The sequence below is a fragment of the Silurus aristotelis genome, assembly GCF_946808225.1.
Source record: "Silurus aristotelis genome assembly, chromosome: 10".
In the NCBI taxonomy this organism is placed as follows: domain Eukaryota; kingdom Metazoa; phylum Chordata; class Actinopteri; order Siluriformes; family Siluridae; genus Silurus; species Silurus aristotelis.
The window spans coordinates 11,531,123-11,550,392 of NC_139583.1; the positions used below are offsets into that span (position 1 = coordinate 11,531,123).

Genomic DNA, 19,270 nt, shown 5'->3' on the forward strand with positions numbered 1-19,270 from the left:
AAAAAAAAAAAAAAAAAAAAAAACGTTATCGTTTTAACAACTACTATTTAGTCTGGGACAGAGATGAAAATGTCTTTATGCATAAATCCCAACTACTGATTGTAAGGCAATTTTGATCTACTTTGATATTAGAGCTCAAGACTAAAACCATATAAGCTAAAGGACATTCTAGTCCTGTATCACTGTAAATTTTTAAACACATCAGAAGACTTTTATTGATCAGTTTATTTAAACACCACCTTAAATTCACATTTAAGTGTTTCTTATTGTTTTAGTATTTATCCCTTAAGCTGTATTCTCGTCTGCCTGTCAAATGTTTAACATCACTCTCCTTAAAGAAAAACAAGTTAATTTCAAATAAATGGTGGCAAACAAAACTATAAACTAATTTTAAAGAACTCAGAGAAAATACTATGATCTAAAGTCATTGTGGATTAATAACATTCAGAGTTGTAAATAATGTATACATGGTGTTAGTAAATATAATAATGGCTTATTTAAGAGGTCTGGCCTTTAATGGCAAGTTCTTTCCTTGTTCATGAAATCAGACTCGGGGTACACAAGAAACCCTGTGAAGGTTGTGTAGCGTCCCTGGTTGCTGTAAACAGCATAGCGCTCGTCTTGCTGGCTGTAAAGCCAAACTATGTCTCCTTGGTTCAGTACTAATAATAAACTCTGGCTCTGCATCTCTCTTTTTCGTGACGGGTCCTCGTCAAACACCATGGCCTGCACCTCGCCTGCTCCTTTCATTAATTTGACTGAGACAGCACGCCGTGGGTGCTTCCCCACCGTGAATGCAAAGAAGTACACGCCTGGAACTCGGCAAGTGAAATGGCCAGCTGATTTGTTGAAATGGTCACCAATGTTAACATACTCCACATCAAATGTGAGCGCCTCCATTTTGTTGTGTTTTTTGCTTTTTCCCAACAACGAGGATGTCCTGGCAACTGAAAATGCAGACCTGAGATACTCAGAGGTTTCTCTCCAGCTATATCTGGGGTCTCCAGAATACAGGCACTCAGGGACAATATGGTTGTTTAGGTATCCCATAGAGGATGTATGCTCTGGGTATACTAGATAGCCAGAGAAAGTAATATAGGGAGCAACATTGCTGTAAAGGGCATAGTCTGGGTTCTGCTGCACCTGCAGCCATACTGTGTCCATGGGTGACAGGTTAATCATGGCACTTTGGCTCTGCACCTTCCGGCCTCGATTCCTGTACTCATTATAAGCAATAGAGTGTACTTCCTGTTTGTTCTTTACCAGCATCACAGACAGCAACTTCTTTGGGAATTTTCCTACTGTCAGTGTGAAGTAATAAGCGCCAGGGATTCGGCAACGAAAGAGACCTGTGTCCGGGTTGAAGTCGCCACCCACATTGACAAGCAAGCGGTCAAATGTCACGACACTCTGAAGGCCACCCAGCACGCTGGTGCTGCGCGTGGCAGAGAAAGCCGAACGCAAACTGGGCATCATGGGAAAAATATGGAAAGGGCTGACACAGGTGATGAACAAGACTGTTTGACAGAACACATTTCTGGACAAGTTCCAGAACAAACCTAAAAATAGAAACATAAAAGTTGAATGTAAATGTACCTGTAGCCAAATATTTGCAGTCTACTGCATGAAAATTTGTTTACAAAAATAATGTAGTAAGATTTTAGAGTGGGTTTTTTTTTTGCATACACTACAAGGTCAAAGTATTGGGACAGATACATTTTCCAGCCATATTTGGTTCTTTCCAAAGAACAGTTACAAAGTTGGAGGCACACAACTGCATAGGATGTGTCGGGATGTGGTAGCATTATTTTTCCCTTCTGCTTTCAATATGAGACCAAAGCGTGTTCCAGCATTACAATGCCCCTGTGCACAAAGCCAGCTCTATAAAAATATGGTTTACATGGGGTGGATTAAAATATCTTGAGTGGCCTGTTCTAAAGCGCTGAACTCAACTCTATTAAAAACCACTGAGATGAAATGGAATGCTGACTGCACCCCAATGCCTCCTAACCCTACATCAGAGCCTGACTTTACTCACGCCCTTGTGGCTGAATCTCCACATGCACACTCCAAAATCTTGTGGATTTTGGAGTGTGAAGAGTAGAGGTTCCCAGAAGATTAGAGCTCATTATAACAGCAGATGGGACTAAATTTGGAATGGGATGTTTAAAAAGCCCACATATCAATTTTATCCTCAGGTCTTTTAGTCACAAACTTTTGTCCATATATTGTAGGGGTATTACTATTTTGTTATAAATATTTTTAAATTAAGATTAGTTTTTTGCATTATATTAACATCACTTTCACTAGCATACCAATGTACAATATCTTTCTTTAACTAACTGGTCAGTCACTGCACTATAAGGCATTTTCCGCCATGGACCAATGTGTACTGTCTTCTGTGTTTGGTGATTCAGTTGTGTTTCGTTGTGTTTCTATTGTATACTATATTTTGCAATATTCTTTAACCAACTAGACAATCACTGCACTGTCATGGGCCAGTGTGAACTGTCTTCTGTTTGGTCATTTAGTTGTAATATTTCTATCCAGGTTATGTATTGTCAGGTTTATGCCTTGTTCAGTCTAGCGCTGCAGTGCAGTGCCTGTATGTTAAAAGTGCACTGTTGGTTTGCTATAAACTGGAAACAAACTTCTTTATGCTCAGGCATACTTGGCCAATAAAACTGTTTTTAATTTCTAAATTTTGATTTGAAATATCACTTTATATCCTACATCTTTGATGCATGACTTATAATCTCAGCGAAGATGAGTTGACATATCAAATGAGGTTGTAAGAGATCATGTAAATGGAAAATACTGGACTTTGGTTTTAATCAGGTCAAGCAATAGTTTCACTGATTTTACTGATTTTACAAAGGTTTAATTAACGGAAAAGTGAACACCACGGCCATGAGGCCCACTTGTTATCACTTATTGTGTAATGTTGAAATGCCATATGAGCAAGTTAGGAAGTCTGGTTTAGCCTTGTCATAATGAATTCCCTCTTTCCTGTCAAGTGCTCACTGGAAGCAGTAGGCGCTATAATGCTGCTGATATTGTCTGTTCACTCTGGTATTGTCTGTGCACTGAGGGAAAAGGCTGAAGATTAGACACTGGCTTAGTTCCCCTGTATCCGAAAACAAAAAGCGTATTTAAATGAGGCAGCGTAGGAAAGATTACGTGACCAAGGATTATCAAGCAAAGATCCAGAGTGATATACAAAGTTTATGTACTAAGGCTCAGTAAAAAAAAAATAAAAAATGTCAAAAGATAATCAAGAGGGCCAATCATTAATCATTAGTTTAATCAATCTTGTGTTTGATTATAAAGAAAGCTAAGACTGATAATATGTTTCTTTAATGACAAATATTTTAAAATGTTTATAATTTGTGTTGCATTGACAAAGTGGTTTGGAGGTAAAAAAAAAAATGTGACAAAAATAGACAATAATTTGGTAGATTATAATTACACAACAGGGAATTCAAAGCCTATCCTAGGAACACTGGACGAGATGCTGAAATACACCCTGGGTGGATCACTATTCACACCATGCACATATGCACAGACTCATACACTTACTCAACAAAACTTTTTTTTTTTTTCAAAAATTAGTATGAACCAAACAGAACATCTACTGTTATTTTAATATCAAATAAACTTCACTACCAAAAAGCGTTGAAAACAACTAACACATACCAAAAAAAATATGTAATCTTTATCAGTAGTATTAATGTAGCTGTACATACCTGTACTAAACTGTTGAATGGAGGTCATGTCTCATGAGCTTTATTCTTCCTCCACTCTCACCTTCTGGCACTAAACTGGTGAACAACTCAAACTCTGCCTTAGCTAACAGTTATGGAAGGCCATTGTGGACAAAATAGGATGCCATACTGTACACAAAGAATTCCTCATGACCAGTGGTGGACAGTAACAAAATAAATGTAATTCGTTACTCTACTTAAGTAGGTTTTTTCTACTTTTCGTATTTGTATTTTACTGTATTTTGCATATCTGTACTTTGGTATATCTGTACTTTAACTTTACTACATTTCAATGTGAAATATCTTGCTTTCTACTCAACTACATTTTGCAAAATCAGTTTTATTTATGAGTGGATAAAAACTTAACCGGTACACAGCAAGCCACCAATCAGGGTAAAGCGTGTGCTTTGTTTTGGACTTCTTTTGATTGCGGCTTGGTGGTATCTACTTAGCATTATACAGTTTAGCGTCACTTCAACAGAAAGGAGAACATTTTGAAAATAATAAATTATGTAAGAAACTCCTGACTCGAACTTGCCTAACTCTAACACCTGTGGCCTTATTTTCGTGATTTTTTTAAGTAGTTGAAAAGGTTTTGGGCTCAAGATAATTTAAATAAATATCAATCAGTGTTTGATAAATTAATATCAATCTAATATAGATCGGTGTGCTAAGAGTAACATTAGAGTGTACTTTTCACAAAAACTGAGTTGATTAAGTAAAATTCTTGTGACAAAAATGATTTTAGGAACATTAAAGCCATAATAAATCGATATATTTTGGATACTTAAGTGCATATGAAGGAAAATACTTTTGTACTTTTACTCAAGTGATCATTTAAAGGGAGCACATTTGCTTTTACTGAAGAAATATTTTACCTACTGTATCTCTACTTTAACTCAAGGATATGGTTCGTCAAGTCAAGTCAAGTTTATTACCATAGCACTTTTCACAACAGACATTGTCTCAAAGCAGCTTTACAGAATTTAAACACAGTTAAGGTAAACGATGTGTATTTATCCCTGATGAAAAGCTGTGGCAAATGTGGCAAGGAAAAACTTTCTTAGATGCTATGAGGAAAAAACCTTGAGAGGAACCAAAATTTAAAAGGGGAACCCATCCTCATTTGGGTGATATCAAGAGTGTGATTATAAATCTTTAAACAATAGAGTACACCGGAGAGTGAGAACTAAACAATGGAGAGTGAAAACTAATTTCGTGAGCACTGGAATGTGTGATTATGGGTAATGCCCCTCCTACAATCTTATACAGTCATTTGAGATTATGGAACCAGGAGCTACTGAACAACTCATAAAATGGCTCAACATTTGCGATCATCATCCAACATCAGCTTCTCCATGCCAGAGCCTTTAAACACTCAAAGAGGTCTAATGTCCAAACTCCACAAGAAGTGGGATCCAAATGGCGCCGGTACGTTTTTAGATGGTTCGGGATGTTTGCAGGGTCGACATCTACGTCTTTAAAGGTCCACCATCTTCATTAAGTGGGACGTGTCTACTTCGTCCACCACTGTTAATGACAGACCATGGGGTTAATAAACAATACAAAATGGTTACCACACCAATATTGATTATTTTCATATAAAACTCTATGGAGTGCTACTTGTCTTATATCAAAGCAATGAGGCAACCCCCAACTTAAAGCAACGCAAAGTGAGTGCCCACTGAAAGTGCCATCTGCTTCCTCTATACCATTTTTATGCATTATTTTGTTTTTCGTGTTTTGTTTGCATTCGTGTAATGCATCCACTCCTGTTTGATCATTGGTTCTCGTTTTAAGGGGCATTAGTTGTCTTCGTTTCCCCTGTGTTCCCCATGACGGCGCAAAGTAACTTGTTTAGTTTAGCGAGAACCCAGCCTTTTTTCCTGTTCCATGTTCATGTCTTTTTGGTTTCTTCATTAAGTTTTGATTTCATGTTCACATTTCTGATTGCCTAGTTCATGTTGTGTGCAAATTGCCCAAGTCTTTTTATCATTTACGAGTTTAGGGCAATGTGTGTATTCTTATAATAACACGCAATTATTTATTTATGCAAACATGCTCATTTTTATGCATTTTTGTATAGAAAATTACAATTCCCTATGCAAGGACTACATTTACATTTACATTTGTGCCATTTAGCAGAAGCCCTTATCCAGAGCAGCGTACAAAAGTGCATTACGTATCAATTTATAAATCTATACTGGTATGCTAGATTACAAATTTTATATAAATCAGTCTACAACCCAGCGGATTTTTTTTTAACAGAGCAAACCTGGAAAGTGTTAGTTTAGGTGTTTCAGGAAGAGGTGGGTTGTCATTTGAAGATAGCCAGGGAGTCTGCTGTTTGGACATCTTTGGGAAGTTCATTCCACCAGCTTCAGACAAGAGCCTTAAAGTATACTTAACTCTTACCCTGAGAGAAGGTGGTACCAGTCGAGTAGTGATCGAGGTCACTGAGGTAAGAAGGTCAATTTTTGGCTTTGTATGCAAGCATCAGTGTTTTGAATCTGATACGTGCAGCTACCGGAAGCCAGTGGAGGAAGTGCAGCATTGGGGTGGTGTGGGAGAACTTAGGCAGGTTGAAGACAAGTCATGCAGCTGCCTTTTGGATCATTTGCAGTGGACAAATAGCGTTCAACGGTTCTCTGCCAGCAGAGAGTTGCAGAAGTCCAATCTCGAAATTACAAGAGACAAAACAAGCATTTGAGCAGCCTTTGTGGACTGAAATGATTGAATCATTTGCATGTTGTAGGGAAGGAACTGACAAGAATGAACCACATTAGTAACATTTGAGGAGAAGCACAGTTGATTGTCCATAGTTACCCCAAGGTTGCGAGTGGTGGCTGAATGGAAGAGTAGAGAGTTATGAAGAGTTATTCTAAGATTCTGACCTGGAGATCAAACACCTGGGATGATCAGCAGTTTGTTTTGTTGGGGTATGACTTCACCAAGAGAGTGGGTATAGAGAGAGAAAAGTAGGGGAGCAAGTACTGGGCCTTGTGGGACACCAGTGATAAGTCTGCCTGGGGCAGATGTAGACCCCCTCCATGTTACTTGAGGGTAAACAAGTGAATTTTATGGATGACTGTGTCGAATACTTCTAAAAGGTTGAGAAGGGTGAGTACAGATGACAGCTTGGCTGATCAAGCAGCATGTAGTTTCTTAGTGACATTCCAAGAGGGCCGTCTCTGTGGAATGTGCCACTTTGAAGCCAGCCTGGTTTGGATCATGGCGGTTGTTCAATGAGAGCTAGACATTTGGTTAAAACCTGTGCATTCCAGAGTTTTAGAAAGAAAGAAGAGAAGTGATACAGGTCTGTAGTTGTTGATGTCTGATGCATTCAGAGCAGGTTTCTTTAAGATGGAAATAACCCTTGCTCGCTTGAAGGTCGTTGGCACATGGCCAGATGCAAAAGGTGCAAAATCGTGGAGATGAATGCTAGGAGGTTTTGTGAGATGGTCTGAAGCCTAATTAAAGGGATTAAATCAAGAGGGAAGAGAAAAAGAAGGTTTAATAGATTTCTTCAATCTTCTTGTCATAGAAGGAGGCAAAGTCTTCAGCAGTTAGGGAGGAGGAAGCAGGTGGAGCAGGGAGACTACTTTTGCTTGCCTGACTTCTACATCACACATTGGCAGAGGACAATGGATTAGGAATGGATCTAGTGGTACCTGTCTGTGGCATGCAAAGAATAATGGTTAAAGGCCTGATTCATTCAACATCACGGTACGAAACTTGAGCTCCTCGGTTTTTAATGAGCAAATGCAAACCCTTTATTTTATTATTTTCAAAAAGATAAAATAAAAAATATATATATTTTTTACACCTTTTTATATATATATATATATATATATATATATATATATATATATATATATATATATATATTTTTTTTAGACCCCTAGTTTGTAGTCTCCTAATTATTGTCAGAATCCTCAGGGTGCTGATAGCTAAATGTTGCTGTTAAATATTGAATATAAAACATTTCTGTCAATAAGGTTTATGTTATCTTTAAAGTCTACCCCTCCTTCACACATTGCTAATCTGACATGCTTATGTTCATTTTTCTTTTACAACATCAGGAAAATAATTCGTTACTATCCACACGGGCCACTCAGGTGCTTCTTCAGTCCCTCATCATGTCAAGACTAGACTACTGCAAATCGCTAATGGCAGGTCTGCATCTGAACAAAATTAATCCTCTGAGTAAACCAGAATGCAGCTGCACAACTGTTTGCAACTTTTCTAGGTCCCCCTAAATTTTCCCATTGCTACGCTTCCTCTACTAGCTTTCTGTAGCTGCCTGCATCCAATTTAAAACACTGATCCTCACCTATGCTTGCACCCCTCGACCCCACAGAATGCTCCCACCAAATTTTAGCTACTGCTCGATTGGTCCCACCGTCTCTTAGAGTACAAGGAAGACATGCCAAAGGGATATGTGCTCAATCCCCTGCTGTTCACACTGCTGACTCTTGACTGTGTAGCAACGCCCAGTTTGAATCAAATCATCTAGTTCAACTAAGTTACAACTGTTGTGGGTCTCGTCAGCAAAAATGAGTAATCAGCATACAGAGATTAAATGCAGAGGTTAATGGACTGGTGCAAAGCCAATGACTTGTCAACGACCACTCCCTTTTGAACATCAATGGCTTTTCCATGGAGATTGTCAATAATAGCTCTATAACATAAAAAGGCCAGCAGCATCTTTAGTTCTTGAGAACATTCTACAGTGGGACCATCGAAGGCATCCTGATCAGCTGCACTGCTGGTTTGGGAAATGCACTGATTCAGATTGTCTCTGTTTCTCTTCTGTCTATCATGGACATTTACATAACACGCTGCACAGCATTGTAGCTAATCACGCACACCCCTCACACCCACTCTTCACTTTCTTACCATCTGGAAATAGGTACCAAATATTTGGGCCATTGCAGCCAGACTGTGTAACAGTTTCTTTCCGCAAGCCATTCAAATACTCAATACAGGAGTCATACACACACACACACACACACACACACACACACACACACACACACACACACACACACACACTTGTAAATGGTTTGTACAAAATGTCTATACAAGCTAATGAATGCTTTGGACAAATTATCTGCACTAACACTGTTTTCTGTACTGATCGGTGGGTCCTACTGTATTTGTGTGCTCTACTGTATATGTTTGGAATGACAATAAAAGCATCCTTGACTTGACTCTCTACCTCTTCCAGCATTATTTAAATAAGAACTGTTAAAAATGCTCTTTTTTAGCTATATTTTTTTCCAAAAGTGTTTTATACTGATGGTGTTCTTAGTATGTGTCCTAATGAACATCAGGATATGTTTAAGGACACTTCCAAACACTTTTGCAGATCCTTTTGTTTTATTTTAATTGCCTATTTTAAAATCAATGATTAACTAATTTAAGGGGAAATAAGATGCCTAACCCAAACCACTAGGGATTTCTGAGTGTGCAGCTGTCTGAATCTGCAATCCAGGAGCAGGTTGTGGAAAATGGCGGCGAGTCTATTTGTTGTGGAAAAACTACACTTCCCATGATGTTTTCCTTGCGGTTTGGGCGCAAGGGAGGGGGGACGTGACGCAAGGCGCTGAAGGCGTGAGCGCTGCGTCTCTGCGAGGAAGAGGCACTGAAAGTCGAAGCTAAAACCGCATTCGAGACAACATGGCAGGATTGCCCCGCAGGATTATCAAGGTAACCGTGAGGCGAGCCACACTGCACAGGACACTTGCGCGGCCCCGGTTTCTTCACCGGGACGCTTCCGTACAGCGCGCACTGTGACGTGCACAAAAGCAGAAACCGGTTATTTTTTTTGCTGCTGTCGCTAGGCTAGGCTAGGCTAAGCGCCAGTTAGCGACTTCCGTTTCGGTCTTCGCTCTTATATGGGTGGGTTAAAAATACACTGTATTAGAGGCAACGAAGAAAAAATGGCGGGTGGCCTGTTCCTGCTCGTGGTGCATAACTGTTCTCCCCCCAAAAGTGCGATTGAAATTCAGGGGCGAAAGGCCCTCGTCCCGCCGTGTATCAGCGCGAGGGAAATGCTAACGAACGGACTAGCAGACTAGCGCGCTAGGTGGCTAGTCATCCCCACTGCCATTCATTGATTGAACGGCGATAGGCAGGGCGCGATATGCTAGCGCTGAGCTTCAGGTTTCCGCTGCGATATTGGGCCAGACAGCGGGGTTTGGACATCCACAATTCACCCCTATCCTACCGATTAGCGTGCACTGGCCCTGTTTCTGTTTCCTTTCACAGCCTTTGTCAGCACACAGAGTTGTATTCTGCCTTGTAATGAGGATATGGAGATCGTGTAGCTCGCTGAAGTGAAAGGTTTTGTTCCTCTGGTATTTTTCGTGCTAGGCCTTTGCTAGCTGCGTGATTACCGGCGAAACGCGTTTCTAGAGGTGGGTTATGACGCGGCTGATGCACCGGGAGATCAGATCAGTTTACGGGGGGGGGGATTGTCTCGGGTTTGTTGTTTGGGGGGTTTTGAGAGGTATGGGGAATCAGGTATAAGAGCTACGCAGCTTAGCTGGCTTCTTGCGGTCAAACCCCGAAGCGATGCAATGCGATGGCTGGATTTCGGAGAAAAAAAAAATCGGATTCGGGTCCTATTTTAGTCAGTAGAGCCTTATTTTCCAGTATTAGATTCTAAACTAATATTGGGAGCACATACACCCCAGAGAGGCCCCACTGTCATTACTGTGAGTCATGGAAATCTGAATGACTGGCTTTTTTTCCCAACGAAAGGCGTAGCCCAAAGCTTCGATCGGTCAAGGTTTTCCTCCAACCATGAATACACTGCCAATCTCTGATCCACCCTTTTAAAAGGCGTCATTTTTTTATTCTTTGACACTCTTTCACACCTTTCATGGGTTAGGGGCTCTTTTTAATGAACGATGATGTCACCCTTGGCTCAGATCATGGGAGAGAAAATCAAATAATAATGAAGATGCCACCCCAAAAGCAGACATGAAGGTGATCTGCATCAGCGGTTCATTAGGCATGCGTGTCCTGATGAATGTTCTAGCAGGAGTGTTTGCTGGCCCTGGAGTTGGACCACAAAAGCCACACTCATGCAGTCTGAGGAATCGGATGTTGTGTATGCAGCACGCATCACCATGAGGTTGGCCCAGGCGCTGCTCTTCAGATGGGAGACTGGGATTTGTCCGTTTATGTATATGAGAAGGCTCCAGACATTTCAGGAATGTGGTGGTTCTTTCTGTGAAATTTTGCGTCAGTTGAAACGATACTGAAACCAAAGTGGTGCATATTTTCATACTCTCGATGAGTCCCAGCCTTGCTTTAATACAAAAGGTGTCAGAATTACTCCGCACAATAATTGGACTCGTCACGTTTGTCACTTCTTTAGATTGACGTCAGTGTTTTGTTTTTCTTCGCAATAAGCGGACTTCTGCTCCGGGGTTATTACGACGATCTTCAAAAATGCATAGTCGTCGAGCATAGGTAGTAATATTGAGAGCGCTTAGTCAAGTCGTGCAACCTCAGATGTGTCACGTCTTGAGCTTTGCACATTCCACAGGTGTGATCAGATACTCTGTGTGTGTGTGCTAGTAAAGGCCCTGAAGGTTATCTTGACTCACTCTTACATTAATGGCTACTGTGTCTCCTGGGTTTCAGAATGTATCTCTGTATCCTGGCTAAGCTCAGGGTTTTTTTTTTTTTTAATACAAAGTCCAAATGTTCTGTTCTTTAAATGTGCAGCATTCTGGCTTTTAATTAAATTAAATTTATTTGACATCAAAATTGGTTGCAGGATTATTTATAGGGATTTATTATTTTGGGATTTGGATTATACTCATTCAGTGCATGTAACCTTCAAAGACTAATAGCTCTGAGGATCTAATAATAAACATAATGATTTTGGTTTGGGTGGGTTGTGATTGCTACCACAGTAACCAAATGTAAGTTGCAGACCCTGTGGTTGTGCTTCACAGACTGATGCAAAGGTTGATGCATAGCCACAATTAGGTGTCCCTCACACCATCACAGCCATATGTGGGTATTTACCAAATTACTTGCACATGGTTGAAAACACACAATTGTATAGAATGTATTTGTTCTGTAACTTCAGGATTTCAGTAGTACTAAGAGGCTGAAAATTGTTCTAAAATGATAAAGCCCCTGAATTCAGTGCAAACTCCATGAAGAGATGGTTTGCCATATGAAGGGAATGAAGTCCAGCACCAGACAGGAAATCTTTCTGTGCACAATATTTCCCTTTTCACAACACCAGTGCCTGATCTCATTGTGGTTGGATGAGCACAACTCTCCTTGCTTGAAAATCTAGTAGTAAGACTTCTCAGAAGAATGGCAGTTCCCATAGCAACCATGGAGGAACAAATCTAGACTGGAATGTTCAACATGCAGATATGGGAGTGAGGATTAGGTGTCCACATACCTTTGGCTATAAAGTGAAATAAAATTCTGACTTCAAGTGCATCCGGTCCAGCATGTAGACATGTCTGTTCACTCATGTAGTGCAGCAGATAGCTTTGTAAACAGACCAGTTGGAGCAAATCAAGATTGAAAAATCCAGGGAAATAAATCGCTTGCTAAAGGCTTGCAAATAGAGGGTTTTTTTTTTTTTTTAGTTTTTTGGATGAATAAAACATTCTGATGATTATTTTGGTTCCATGCTTGTTAAAGTGATTGATCACGGGTCATTCTTCAGTCAGCGCAGTTACTAATTCACTAGGTTGCAATCATCATATCCGTTTATCCTGTGATCACAGAGAGGACTTTGCCAGTTTCAATAAAAAAAGACAGCTGGTTGTTGACCTGCCTTTTAATTAAAAACTAAAATGCCACTAAATGCAATCAAGCCATTAAAAGTTTTCAGAGGGTTCTGGAGTTATGAAGGTCATGATTTACTAATGTCAGGGATTGCACAGTAACTAAGTTCCTTTACATTAATGGCATTTGGCAGACACCCTTATCCAGAGCGACACACATAAGCATGTATACCAACAAGCAGTTAAGGGCCTTGCTCAAGGGCCTAGGAGTGGGAGCTTGATACTTTTGCGATTTCAGTTCCAATCAGAACTTGCAGCTTTTTGACCACAAGTTCAACGTCTTACCCATTGAGCCGCCACTTCCCACATGGGCAATTTCTAAAATTCAGCTCTTAACCAAAGTACTATTGGAGCAGCAGTTGCATTTTGTTGCGTTGTGGTTGGATGAGCGCACCACAAACACGACCCACAGCTCATACGGAAACACACCTCTGTGCATTATTAGCTAAAATTATGATTTGGGCTTTGTGAAGGTTGAAGCCACTATGAGTTTAATCTTTAGACAGACTGACTGTCAGGTGCCTACATATAAAAAAATAAAAATAAATCGCAAGGAAGAATGATGCACATCTGTTTCACTCTGAAATGATGCCGCAAATCACAGGGAATAAAAAAAAGCAGTATTCTGTGACTGGGTGCCTCGCCTGCCTTTAGATTCTTTGTTCTGTTGAGCGCTTTGTTTTAATGAAGACACTATTATCTTCTTGTCAGTGACATGTCAGTCTCTAAAATGAGTTCTTAAAAAAATGTGTACATAATGTATTTTACACATGAATAAAGCACTTGTAAGAGATTGAGCTAAAGCCATGATTCTGGTTGTTCCAGCTGCTTATGTTTCACCAGAACTATTTCAATAATTGAAATGGCTTTGAACAATTCTTCCTCCAAAACCTTGTTTCTTCCTGGAATGCTAGGTTTCCATGCACACTTTGGAAGGAAAAGAAGCTTTGCTATATGGCCAAAACACTCATTGAGGTTATTAATTAGAAATTTCTTTTCAAACGAAATCTATTTTAAATCTATTCTTAGAATTAAGCACACAGCCATTTAATTTCCATAGACATCCGCTAGCAGTAGAATGTGTCGTACTGAAGAGCTCAATGACATAAAATGCACCACTGTCATAGGATGCTACCTTTGGCACACGTTTGTGAAATTTCCACCCTGCTAGGTCTGCCCCAGCCAACTCCAGTGCTATTAGTGTGAAACTGAACCCGAGTCAGGTGCTGAAGTGTGTAGCGCATAAAAATCGAACAGTCTCTGTTGCATCACTCATTTGTGTCACTTGCATCACATCTAAACAACCTCTGGAAGCAACCTCAGCACCAGATCTTTGCATCAGGTGCTTCATGAAATTGGCTTCCATTCCCAGTAGTGCTGCATTTCTGCTGGAGTGGTGTAAAGCACTGCTGCTGAGATCTTCAGCAGTGGAATCTTGTTCTATGGATCGATCACTTTCTGGCTGCCTGGTTGATAAATCTGGGTGTGGTGGATGCCAAGAATAAAGCTTGCCTAAGGAAGGATAATGGTCTGGGTCTTCCCCTCCCCCAGTGTTTGCGCCATGCAATAATGTTCCCCCTTTGCCAAATTATGCTGGCAACGGTAAAGGGAAGGCCCGTTCCTGTTCAAGCATGACTGTGTGCCCTTGTGCTCAAAGTAAGGTCCCAAAAGACATGATTTAATGAGTTTGCTGTGTAGGAACTTCAGTGGCCTGTACAGAGCTCTGACGTCAACCCCATTGAACACCTTTGGGGTGGATCGGAACGTCAAGATATTTTGTGTATTCAATTCAATGAAATCTTGTCATAACATTCCGAAGATTTGTGATGGAAGGAGCATTTGGAATAATTCTTTAAATTTCTTAAGGAGGCAGTGCAAGATATTTGGTGTTTTGAAGTCCTTTTCTGGATTAAGGGGCATCACAGATTAAAAAACTAAACTTCCACACACCAAGGCTGAAGGGGAGGATGGATATTGGTCAGAGTTATTGAAGGCATTGCCAAGGTTAGAGTTGTCATCACCACGTCTCATCAAAAGTTGCCCGTTGATCAAACAGAGTGTCTTGGGACCAGTTTACTGGTACTGTTTTGTCTCTGTTCATGAAATAGAGACATGACAATAAATGTTCATTTCTGCTGTTTGGAATGTATTTGTGAAGTTTATTTCCCTATGCCTTCTAAGATTATCTTGTGGTGTAATATGAATTATTTAATTAATTAGGTGTCAGTTAATTACATTGCAAGATGCTTATTGAATCAAAGCCTGTACTTATGGAGCCCTAATTTAATTAGTTTAAATTATTAATGGTTTTTTCTTCTCGTAGACAGTTGATGGTGAGAACATATTGTTACCACGGATTGTGGAAGGTTGCAGTCAGCTAGTTGCATAATGTTGGTTGTACATGTTTTGTAATCACTAAACATTCCTTTGCTGAAAACTAAATAACAAAAAAAAAAAAACATTAGTGAAGTTTTCACTTCCAGCTCTGCATCACATGTGTGGGAAACAGGAGAAAAACTATTATCTGTGACTTTTGCCACCAACGTCTGAGTGGCATCAGCAGGTTTTTCTCTGTTGTAACATCAATGCAAACAGTCAGCAAGTGCCAATTAGCCCAATTTTTAATTAGCTGAGGGTGCCAGTAAGCAAGTTCTGTTCCAACCTGCTATGTTCTCTCTCTCTCTCTCTCTCTCTCTCTCTCTCTCTCTCTCTCTCTCTCTCTCTCTCTCTCTCTCTCTCTCTCTCTCTCTCATGTTGTGTGTGTGTCTAGGAAACTCAACGTTTGTTGGCAGAGCCCGTGCCAGGTATCAAAGCAGAGCCCGATGAAGGGAATGCTCGCTACTTCCACGTGGTCATCGCCGGACCTCAGGACTCCCCCTTTGAGGGAGGGACTTTTAAACTTGAACTATTTCTTCCTGAAGAATACCCCATGGCAGCTCCAAAAGTACGCTTCATGACCAAAATATATCATCCCAACGTCGACAAGCTGGGGAGAATATGCCTAGATATCTTGAAAGGTAAGTAACCTGTTTTTAAACATAGCTTTTTTTTTTTTATGTTGAAAGGACCTAAAGATTTTTGTAAACTCTCCTTAAATTTTATTTCTGAAATTAATCTAGATTGGTTTGTGTCTGGCTGCAATATATGACGGCGTTAAAGAGCTGGCCTGACCCGAAATTACTCTATACAGTATTATTATGCTACTCTCAGTACGTCTGTAAAGTAAATGTAGGCCTCTTGATTTGATCACAATCCAGTATGCAAATTATTAAAGGATGACTTGGTAACCAGAAACCATAGAACCTGGGTGCTGTTTTAGATCAATTACCAAACGTTCGTTTGTAATTTGACAGGCTTGGCCAGAGTTAGACAGTTGACTGAAAAGAACAATTAAGACTTGGCTACTGTAATTTCATACATCAGAAATCTTGGCCTTGGATGGGACTGACGTTTCTATTAGCAGTTTTGCAAGCAGTTTACCAGCTGGGTAGAATATTAAGGCTAATGAAGACGTGGTGCTTCCAAGATCACATGCATATTCACCTTCCACCTTACAAAAAATCTTTAGGGTGTAAAAATATTAGGTAATTTATTCTGCATAGATTATTGTAATTACTTTTATTTTTTTATAAAACATTTTTTTTAAGACCAATAGCTATTTTTCTAAGCTGTATGTAAAATTAATCTTCAGATTTGCTTGGGGTGGTCCTTAAAAAGAAAACAAACATTAATATGATAACTAGTATGCCCTGTTTTAATTGCTTTTAGGATTAGAGAACTTGAATTTATGTTTATTTCTTGGGCTGCAACTAACAATTGTTTTGATAATCGATTAATCGGACAATTGTTTAAGAATTCATTTAATTCACTTTTTTTTTTCTTCAATTAGATGTTTCACTGATTATAACTATATAAAACCCTAATTCAGGGTATTTATGTATAAAAGTGTAAAAAAAAAAAAAATAATTAATTGCAAAAGCCAGATATTGAGTTGAACTATTTTTTATTTAGACATTTCAAAGCTTATAGTGGCTGCTTGTTGAATGCATGGAGGATTTCTCCTTTAACAAATTCTGGGTTGTTTTTCTGTATGCAGCAAAAAAAAAAAAGTATGCAAGGTGAAGCAATATGTTTTAATGATAAATGCTGATAGCAAGTTGTCAACCATGCATTAAAAAAAATATATAAAATATAATACATTGTAATAAATTGTAGGGAAATTTTGGTTTTAAAAAATAGACATTTTGTTTAGTTGCGATTATAAGATATAATACCTAGAATATAGAATTAATTTAAATGTGTATAATTAATGGAAATGCATAAATGAAATATACAAACATTGAAGAAAAGCATTTGAACGTAGTAAAGTAGTTTGTCCTATTGAAATGACAAATGAAGCTTCTGGTTATAAGTCCAACCACGAACAGCACATGTTGTTTCTGTGATAAAAATTTTTTAATGCCATTTTAACATTTTCCTGCCTAAAAATAACCCGCACATAAAAAAAGAATAAAGAACAAAAATGTCATCGCGCAAGTCATACCCATGATTAGTAAATCAGGAAATAGATCGATGTTAATGCTAACATTAGTGGCGTGCCCTTATTCTAGTACTTCCGGTCACTGTGTAAGTTCAGAGATAAGACGACTGCCAATCTATCTAGCGGTCAGGATATTAACTCAAAACCGAACAGCTGCCGTGAATCATGATTTTTCTTTCTTTCTTTTAAATATCGATATTGTGTTTTTGAAAATCGATACAGTAACTAAACTAAAACTAAATATCGTGATACGTGTATATATTTTCTCACACCCCTGATATACAGTACGTTATTGTTTTCTACTGATAAAAAAAAAAAATATATAATAATCTGATGCATGGGATTTCACTGTGCATACATTGTGAAAACACTTCCCTCTCTTTACCGGTTAAATGAAAAGCCAGCACAAGTTTATATATTAGATCCTTGGAGAATATAATGTGGATTTATATAATCAGAAAAATAATAAAATGCCTGCTTGTTGTTTTCAGCAGATTCTAGTTATTTGTTTCTTATTTATTTCAATGTGGTGCATCAGCCTCGCTCATTAGCAGTCTGGCAGCTGTACATCCCCTCCTGTCTGAACACATGTTGCTTTTTCTGGAGGAACTGAAAGTACCTAGTATCATGTGTGTTTGGGGAAAGGGTGGATTTGTGTTCCTTTTTTGTTGTTGTTTTTAACATTGATGACTTAAAATATGCATTGGCCCTGATAAGAAATGTTATGCAGAGAGCGACGTTTCTACGTTTTACTCCTATGAGATTTAGCGTGACTAAAGCTTTTTAAGGCCTCATCCTAAGTACATTTCAACCTTTTAAGCATGTCGATTTCCCTGAGGAACCGAAACTGATTAGAACAGGCCGTTTAATCACTGCAGCGTTGATGAGTGCACCTAGGCTGCAGTAGAAAACGAATCTCGGGTCCAAACTGCGTAAAACTGCGAAGCTTGTTTTCACTCAGCACTGAAATGCTTACAGATGTTGTGCTTAGCAACACTCGAGCGCGATCGCAGTAAGGAACGCGCTGCTGAGAGAGCAAGCGGAGGCTTCAGGATACTTTTCTGGTTCATTTGGATTTGGGTGCTGCTAAATTGGTTCGGGTTCAGGGAAAAAACGATAGACTGTGTTGCCAGTGTTTTTTGTTTTTGTTTTTTCTTTTTTTATCTTTTTAGTATACAATCTTGGAGAAACAACTCTACCTCTGATGCAGTTTCTTGTCAGTTCAGTAGTCAGTAAGGTTTCTTCTGAAAGAGTGCCCTTACACAGTTTGGCACTTTGTATTAAAAGCATTGCATCTGGTTCTGATTTTTGCAGTGTGTATTTATTCTGCATGGCCATAATGCGGTTTCATTATGAGGCTGATTCTAAGCACAATGCCACCCACAGATTCTTTTTCTGGTTTATATTCTGGCCTATTTCTCGGTGTAACCTTTGATTAATTCCTATAACCTCAAGGGTAGTGTTTTATCCAAAAGTCCTAGGATTAACTTCTTCATTAGAGATTAAGGATTCAGGTCTGAGAGATTTGGTGCTGAATTGCTGAGACTCCCAGTGTGAAAAAGTGAGCCTGTATTTCTCAATAGTCTTCCCCAGCCTTTAGAACAGAGTAACTGGCTTTTATAATAATCGTTCACAAATGTCAAAAGCCTCTCCAGTCATACTAGTAATCTCTTGGAGAGCACTACACCTCTATCCAGTGCTCTTTGTCTTCTGCATTAATAGAATGTAAACATATGGTTAGATTGCTGGTCACTGCTTTCCTCATCATCCTCTTACCCTCCTTTTATATCCCTCTTTCTTCCTCTGCCATCATTTATATTCCAGATAAGTGGTCCCCCGCCTTGCAGATCCGCACAGTGCTGCTATCAATCCAGGCATTACTAAGTGCTCCCAACCCTGATGATCCTCTAGCAAACGATGTTGCAGAGCAGTGGAAGACCAACGAAGCTCAAGCCATAGAAACAGGTGGGTGTGAAGACCACATTCAACTTGATTTGTGATAAACAGCTGAATATTTTATAGTGTTCATTATTTCAGTTTGCGCAACATCACAGCTGTGGTGCAGTGGATCCAAATTGAAAAAAGTTCTCAATGGGGATTTACAGAGTATCGGTTTTAGGGTCATTACCCAA

The 19,270-nt window shown here is 39.3% G+C and overlaps 2 protein-coding genes across 2 annotated transcripts in view; one reads left to right on the forward strand and one right to left on the reverse strand.

Moving 5' to 3' along the window:
- Positions 1–20: 20 nt before the first annotated feature.
- c1qtnf13 (C1q and TNF related 13) lies at positions 21–3,907 on the reverse strand. The gene is made up of 2 exons (XM_083552544.1): positions 3,747–3,907; positions 21–1,559 (listed from the first exon to the last, which is right to left on the reverse strand). The coding sequence occupies exons 1-2, from the start codon at positions 3,772–3,774 to the stop codon at positions 514–516; spliced, it is 1,074 nt and encodes a 357-aa protein (XP_083408670.1). The 5' UTR covers positions 3,775–3,907; the 3' UTR covers positions 21–513.
- Positions 3,908–9,318: 5,411 nt separating this feature from the next.
- Positions 9,319–19,270, forward strand: part of ube2na (ubiquitin-conjugating enzyme E2Na) — a 16,158-nt gene continuing 6,206 nt past the window's right edge. The window contains exons 1-3 of the mRNA XM_083552007.1: positions 9,319–9,476; positions 15,369–15,615; positions 18,963–19,103. Coding sequence (XP_083408133.1) covers positions 9,447–9,476; positions 15,369–15,615; positions 18,963–19,103 — 418 coding nt within the window. The 5' untranslated portion in view covers positions 9,319–9,446. The remainder of the gene's footprint in view (positions 9,477–15,368; positions 15,616–18,962; positions 19,104–19,270) is intronic.